The sequence below is a fragment of the Falco punctatus genome (genome assembly GCF_963210335.1).
Source record: "Falco punctatus genome assembly, chromosome: 3".
In the NCBI taxonomy this organism is placed as follows: Eukaryota; Metazoa; Chordata; class Aves; order Falconiformes; family Falconidae; genus Falco; species Falco punctatus.
Genome location: NC_137582.1, coordinates 43,577,838 through 43,585,746, shown reverse-complemented (window position 1 = coordinate 43,585,746; position 7,909 = coordinate 43,577,838). Strand labels below are relative to the sequence as shown.

Genomic DNA, 7,909 nt, shown 5'->3' with positions numbered 1-7,909 from the left:
AGTGTTTCAGCTGTTCAAATGAAGTAACTCAGTGCAATTATATCATTAACTCATAAACTTGAGAGGGTCGCTTGACCTATTAAACTAGGCTAAAGCATGAGAAAACCCCACACCAAACATGGTCCGTTTGAACTGCGTATGTGAGGTGCAGACATCCATCACCCCAGAAATATAAAAACATGTGGCAAGGCTTATTAGTGATGTAAAATGATAGCAAAAGAAATGTCATCTGCGCAAGGAAATGGAATCACAAAGCTGCCGTCTACTAATTCAATTTCATACTTTTCTGTACCTTCATTTGTATCTTTCTGCTTGAAGTCTTTTACCCACGCAGTGCTACCAACCATGGAAAACCACCTCAGGCAGAAGTACTCAAACTACGGACACGGACGTGCACTGGGCAGAGACCTGGGGCCTGCTTGTATCTGTCCATGTGTGCAACCGAGTAGTGCAGCCCGCTGGGACCAGATCTGTAGATTTAAAAAAAACGACGGCGAGGACCTGGCCTCCATCCTGTAACACATTTCTGGACTCACACAGGCTGGCTGGCAGCAGCTGTAGCACATCAGGCACGCTGCTGGCGTACCTGTGCTCCCAGCTCTCACGTGAAACTTCTAAGCTGTAGGAATGCTGAAGTTCAGTGTAGATTTGCAGAAGGCTAGCATGTGCAAGAAGAGGCTTAGTCTTTTCTAAATCCAGTCTAGCAGGAAAAGACAGGAGCCCGTTTCTAGGAAGGGTGGCTTAAAACAAAACTACTAGTGTTTTACTCTAGCGCTTTGATGAGCTGTACTGGTTCCTATCAGAGCAGATGACATCAAGATTGCAGCATGTTAAAGCATCACAGGTTGCTTATAAATATTATATTGGAATATTGCTATATACATGTTTTTAAATTCATTAATTTTAATTTTCATTAAAATTACCTATTCAAATATGCTAACAGCCTGTAACAAGTAGCAGAATTTATATTGCTGTTGAGGCCCTATCTTTAACCAAGTCACATTTTTAAAAAAATGTGAGCCACAGAAGACATGAGGAGATACTGGTTTTAGTGATTGTTTTGAAAATAGCTGCAGGCTTGGCATATGTTTTATTCAAAAATTAGGATGAATCAGTACTTTTCCACACTTAACCCTACAAATCTGTACCGGCCATAAGGAAGCTTAGCTGCAGTTCTGTAGCAAGGTACAGCCGTTACCTCTGTGTTCTGACAGCTCCAACCACCACTGGCGCTGGCAAGTATCACCCTTGTGGACACAACCTGTTGGAATAAGGCTTTTTTGTTACTGCAAATTATAATCAAGGCTCCTTACCCCATCTGATCCTTCTCTGTTGAAGTCAGACAACGGCAAGAACTTGCACTGACAGCAAAGGAAGGAAGTTCACGCAGGTTCAAAAAAATGGTTTAATTATAAATTTATTTCTCTAAACATGGCCACTTTGAGATTAATGATACTACTCCAGGGAACATGAAAGAATAGTAAACAATTTTTAGAAGGGAAACAATTGGGGAAGTCGGGATTTGCTTTTCAAAACAGTAAAAGGCCAAGCTCCGAGAGGCAATAAATCTTGGCATACGAGGACTAGTATTTTCAAATCCAGAAGTTGGCTTAGTTTTACAGTGGAAGCTGACTGCAACCTTAGCTACCTTCCCATAATGCTGGACTCAGTCATAACTTAAATGTACAGGAGCATGATGTGAAAAGATTTTTTTTTTTATTAATTAAAAGTTAACAGCAACAGGCACATATTAAAATGAATATGGCAAAGCCTTTACAAATGGCTTTACGCTGAAGCTCTCTCCCAAAAATGGCTGTTGCAACAAACTGTAAACAGAATTAATAAACAGTCTTTTACAATAATAACAGGGAAATACAAATGAACTAAAAGAAAGCACCAGTTTCTCAAACTAGATTACAGTTGTGCTTACTGTACTTAAAACAATGTAAAACAAATTACAAAAATGGAATGTTTTAAGTTTAAAATTAGTCCTTTAATTTTGTCCTAAAAAACATTTTCTCCTTTTCCCATCAAATACCCATCAGTGGGTAATGTTTCAGTAGAGGGAGGAATACGTAAACAATGCACTTTTTTTTTATTATTATTTTTCAAATCAAAAACAAATTTGGTCACTTAGCTTTGTGCATAGTTTAAGGCATCTGTAGCAATTTGTTACAGTTTCCTCCCCAGTGTGGCTGTTCATGAAATTGTCACATTCTAAAAGAATAAATTAAAAAAAAAAAGTTGCCGTTCAAACCCTTCCCTGTACCCTCCCGCCCTCCCCTATCCCAAACATACTCACACACCCACACATACACACACGCTGCAGCGAAAGGGGCATTTGTACCCTTGTTCTGAAGGACACGCTTCCCATCCCACTTTATTTCAGATTGGCAAATACCCTGAGCTGATTATGGTGTTTAGACATTCCACCTTTTTCTTGCATGTGCAGTTCAAGTGTACAATAGTGAAAACAACATGCGATGTTTCCACTGCAGAATCGCAATGCAGTTCGGACACTTCCCCCCCACCCCCACCCCTTCCCTTCCCAAATTCGGAAGTGTTTTCCGCCATTAAAAAATTGCATTCCCATATAGCACTGGAGTAAAGCTTGGCTGTGCTCTATGATGAATGCTCAGTTCCCAGTGCACAAACAAAATTATGGCAAATGGGAGGCTTTTCTGGCATCCAAAGAAACAAGAGCTGCGGTCTCAGATTTGATCTTTTTCTTTTAAAAAAGCAAAAAACCAAGTTAGTGGTTCCTTCACAGCCATGCGCAAAGGTTAAGTCTAGAACCAATAGTTTCAGAGTACATTTGTAAACATCAAGTCTTGCCAGAGGCAGCAGAGGATGGGCACTTCACATTTCCGTATTAAAACAGGGACTGAGTGGAAGGTATGCTTTGAACACATTTATGCAAGTCTTGCTGAATTCCGAGGAAGTGGAACAATCCATCTCAAGTCTTAGATTTGAAGACTGTATTCCAAATTCCACCAAAAAACCAAAGCCATGTGGCACGGTGAAGCTTTCGTACTGTTCCTCCAAGGCTCAGTCACTGCTGTGCTTTGCATATTCAAGGTTCCGAACGAAAACCAACTGAGGCGTATGCATATTGCTCTATGTTCAGATCTTGCAGTTAAAAAAAATTCTGGTTCAAATGGTCTGTGTCAAAGGAAAACTTGGAAATAAATAATGCTGGCATCATTTTACCATTTTACCAAAACCTTGGGCTGGCAAGTATCTCCTTTAATCCAACCGTGCAGATACCAAGAGAAGAGGCAGTTTTGTCATGAAGATTGAGGTCAGGACAGTCGAGGTTCCTGAGGTAATATGTCTGAGTCCATTTCCTCAAAAGCGGGGTCAACGTCGTCACCACTGCCAGACTGTTCCCTCTGCACCCCCTTCCAGCTAGCCTTGTTCAGTCCCAGGTGGCCAAGCATTGTCTGTGACAGCCTGGTGTTTGAAAACCGGGCCCATTCCCCAAACAGAGGTTCCACTAAGTAGGTCATAAAACCTTCAAAAAAAGGCAAACAAACATCCAGGTGAAAAATAAAATAAACCAAATGGACGGACACCCCCCCCCCCGATACTCCGATATTTTAAATAAAATTTAGTAGCAAAAGATAAACTGCATCAGACTACTCTTCTCCAACATGCACTTAAAAATTCCTTTCAGTATTTAGGGCATCTTTACAAAATAATCTCTCAAAATGTAAAAGATTTTACTAGTCACTCAAAAGAACAGCATTATATTGGATAACAAATTAACCTGTCTTTCACGATGACCAAATAAAGGAAAATACTGGAAAACATGGGGTGGGGGGAGAATCTAAACATCAGCAACTACTTACTTTAGAAAACCTACATTTCTAAAAGAAAGATTTCATGACAAAATATCCCACAGACAGTCTGAACTATACTACAGGAGGGGAATAAAAGGAAGGTATTCTTTTCACGATATTAAGTTGACTAAGAATACTTAAAAATGTAGGTGATAGAAATTTTTAAACAAAAAGGCCACAAAACATCAGCACACAAACATTTATATACGTATGTGTGTATGTGCAAATGCACTTATTTATAGTGTATTTCCATGAACCAAAAAGTCAATTTAATTCTGTCAATTACAGAAATGTATGATTTTCTAACATCCTAAATTAAACAGTGCATCTGATTTAACAGATCAGGTTTCGTCTCTTAATTTAAAGCACCAGTTCGTACTGTGCTTGTGGTTGAATGTATCCTTTTCTTTACTGTGTTTTTAACTGAGCCCCACTCAATCTACATAAGCAACTTTATTAAAAATAACTATAAAAAGTAACTTTACTATTTAAAATCCAATCCAGTTAGGATTAAAATCCAACAAGAACAACAATAAAAAAGGCCATTCACCATTCCCCATCAAATCTCTGCCCACTACCCTTCTTACGGCTGCATTTAAAAGGAACGCTAACATTCCAGAAAGCTTAACCCAGAGAGCTGGAGCCCTGTTGTGGCAACCTCGCCGCAAAAGGCACCTGAGATTGCACTGGCAAGGGCAATGAACATGCCTCCTCCCAAAGTGGCCACTTCAGGTGAGCAAAGTTCTGGGCAGCAGCACAAAAAGTCAGGAGCTGCTCCCCATGCTGTACCTGCTCTGTGAGGAAACAGAAGGGCTTCGGTCGCCAGGACTGCCAGTGCAGCACCTTTCATGAACACTGAAACTCCTCACATTCGAGGGAGGACTGTTACAAAGCACATTGAAAAAAAACGCTGCCACACATACACACAGAGCGGGTACAAGCTCTAGGAAATGTATCTAAAAGGTAGTGTTTTCAAATTGCATCCTGAAAGAAATCTACTACAATGAATTGAAATGCAGTTACCAATCTGAATGTTGGCAATAGTTTCCGTCTGTCGGTCACAAAGCGGACTCACACCCAAGTGATACTTCTTTTCAATATCTCCTACAGAAATAAAAGCATATTACAACTGTTAAGTCATCAAGTCCAGACCCAAATGGAGTGACCAAATACCAAGACTGGCAAGTTGTGGAAGTTGGTTAACAAGGACAGTATCCTGCAGTTGGTTGAATGCATTTACTTCTCTCCCCCATCTCCCAAAAAACCCAAGTAGGTCTCTCAGTGAGACTAACAGTACTTTGTATTTTTCATCAAAAAATAATGAAAGAAAAAACATAAAATCACAGGTTTCCTGAACGACTAACATACTTCCTTGCAAAACCTCCTAGGCTGCCATAGAATGACAAATTAAAATCCCCGCCCTTAGCAATATGGAAGTGAACAGCTTCGCCTTCAGCAATTTCTCACCAAAGCCAATTTGTTGCTCTGCTTCCCTCTCACCTTTATCTAAGAGTAAGCTTCACATGATTATCACCAAATAAAGCAGTCTGTTCCCCATTTATCATATCCACACACAAATTAGCAAGCCTCAAGTCAGCTAAACTAGCCTTAAGAAACGAGAAGCATACTTTATTATTAAAACAATAGCAATGGAGAAAATTCACTCCATTTGTCAATTAAAAGCTTTATTAACTGCTTACGTAAGCAGCCTTAACTATGTGGTAATTAAAAATCTCCTCCCTAGCTCTTACCTGCTTACCAACAGGCCTCACGGCTGAAGTTTAAAAGCTACAGATAAATTATGAAATATATTCATCATGTATTGAAACCACTAGGTAAATTTAAAATGAGCATATTTATTCATCTGAGGCACCTTTCAGGCTGATGGATCTATTGCACCAGCCATTCCAGGTTCAGATTCTAAGATTCTTTATTGGGTTTTCGTAACATCTACCTTTTGCAAGTACATCCCATGAAAGTAAAAAATTTCGCATACTGTACTGTAGATCTCTATTAGCCCTAAATATAAATCCCTTTATTTGCCAGAAGCTATGACTCATGGTTGCTCTCTCCACAGTAAATACATTATGTACCAACAGATACTTCTACCCGTACTTGCCTTGATGGAAGAACTCCTCTGTTACTTTTTCACTCCACTGCTTACTCAGCTCCCACGTCCGACATGGATTACAAATATCAGCACACTTCAAAGCCATCTAGTAAGTTAACATACAGTGTTAGATCACCTCTCCCTCCAACAGAAGCATCTGCAATTATTTATTTCCTGACAGCAGATTATTTTAAGTTTTGTGAGTAACAAACCTACCTACTATTTGTGCTTCTCTCTAAAGTCACGTTCTATAATCGTATTTAAAAAACGCCCAGGGAACTATCAGATCTCATGATCATCTCTGAATAATATGGAAATTCAGTGAAGTCAAAGTATTTCAGTATATTAATAATATAAAAATATTCAGTATATTCACTAGTACAGGAGACAACAATAAATACAAACAAAGAAACATCAAAGTAAACAGCATTTTCCATTTCTGGCTCTGAAGGTCACGTTTTTAGTAATGGTTTGCATTCTGGTCTCATCTGTCCACTTTCTTCTATTGTCCACAATATGAACCTAATAATAAGGATTTCTATAAACCTAAAGAGATTCTCAAGGCTTTTGTTTTGAAAGCTTGCTAAACCTCTCCCTAGCACAGCTGCAAACTGATTCACAACAGTATGCTTTCCCAAAATATGTTCTGACAAAGCATTTCACAGTTCTGAGACTGCACTGGAGTCATCAGAAGAACTAAGCCTTGTCTTGGAAACACATCTCTCCTTGCTGTAGCAGCTCTAAGTTATCAGACTTACCAAAACACGACATCACTCGGGAGAAGTGCTGAGAGCGGGGGATATTGAAGTAGAGGGAACAAACTTGTTGTAATGAAACAAAATGACTAAAAATTATTTCTACTTCACTTTGAAAGGAGGAGATAGCCTGGCAGAAGTAGTATTTAGCATTTTAAGTAAACTACTTTTAACACTAAAATGATGTTTTAAAAAATATTACCAAAAAGATCACCTGTAAAATGAAGTGACGATGGTTTGCATTCTCCAGACATAGGTCTCCTCTATCCAAATGGGATCGAAACATGGACAGATACTCATTTTGCTGACTGATGTCTGTGGCAAGAATGAGATCACCTATCTGGCTTTCCATCAGCTGCCTGAAATCAGTGATACCACACATTCAAAGAGCATAACAATTAAGAACAACAGCCTTCACTAGAATTACGTCTTTTTATCACATTCATTCTTACACAAAAACAAGCTTTATAATCAGTGTTTTAACTGCACTGTTTCTTTTACTCGTTTTCCCTCTCTGAAAAATTCCTACAATATCCATAGAAATACCAGGATGTTTCATTGGCAGCTTTCAGGAAGACTAATAATTTTTCTTCTGTGCTGTTTTTTCCCCCATTTAAAAACGCACAAACTAATTGTTTAAAGCTTATTTGTTGTTAAAGGAGGTGAAGAGGGTCTGTTTCAAACTACAGTTGTGAGGGCAGAATGGGAAAAGGCTGCCAAGTTTAATCTGAACGGGTGCTTGACTAGATGAATACACTTCTGCAGTGTGCTCACAGTAAGTGTTCCGAATATCACATTGCACCATGAACTGCTCTACTCCAATAGCACAGTAACCAGGAACTCTTAAAATAGACAGTAATCTACATTTTGTATTCAGAACTGCCATGCAATAATTTAGTTTGTTTTGCAAGGCTGCCTTACTTAAGTAACAGTTTGCTAACATCTCGCACTAATATATAAAAATAGTTTAGATATATTCTATGTATAGAATACACATACTCTGTGATTCTATACCTAGAATATAAATATGCTATGATACTATGATTTTGTATGAACATACCTGTTTTCTAATGACATATGTGCAAATAAACCAGACTCTCTCAGCAATCCCACTGCTGATCTCCAGTGATGGTTCTCTAATACTGAGGTATTCTGTGAATGGAAAGGGTATTACAGGTATCAATTACTTTTTCTTAAACTGA

General features: G+C 38.8%; 1 protein-coding gene across 4 annotated transcripts in view; it reads right to left on the bottom strand.

The window, feature by feature from the left end:
• Positions 1-1,391: 1,391 nt before the first annotated feature.
• PDE7A (phosphodiesterase 7A) overlaps positions 1,392-7,909 on the bottom strand; it is a 77,951-nt gene continuing 71,433 nt past the window's right edge. For all 4 annotated transcript variants that reach the window (XM_080380450.1, XM_080380448.1, XM_080380449.1 and 1 more), the window contains 5 exons: positions 7,768-7,859; positions 6,922-7,066; positions 5,962-6,058; positions 4,866-4,946; positions 1,392-3,514 (listed from right to left, as the gene is read on the bottom strand). In XM_080380450.1, coding sequence (XP_080236576.1) covers positions 3,303-3,514; positions 4,866-4,946; positions 5,962-6,058; positions 6,922-7,066; positions 7,768-7,859 — 627 coding nt within the window. In that variant the 3' untranslated portion in view covers positions 1,392-3,302. The remainder of the gene's footprint in view (positions 3,515-4,865; positions 4,947-5,961; positions 6,059-6,921; positions 7,067-7,767; positions 7,860-7,909) is intronic.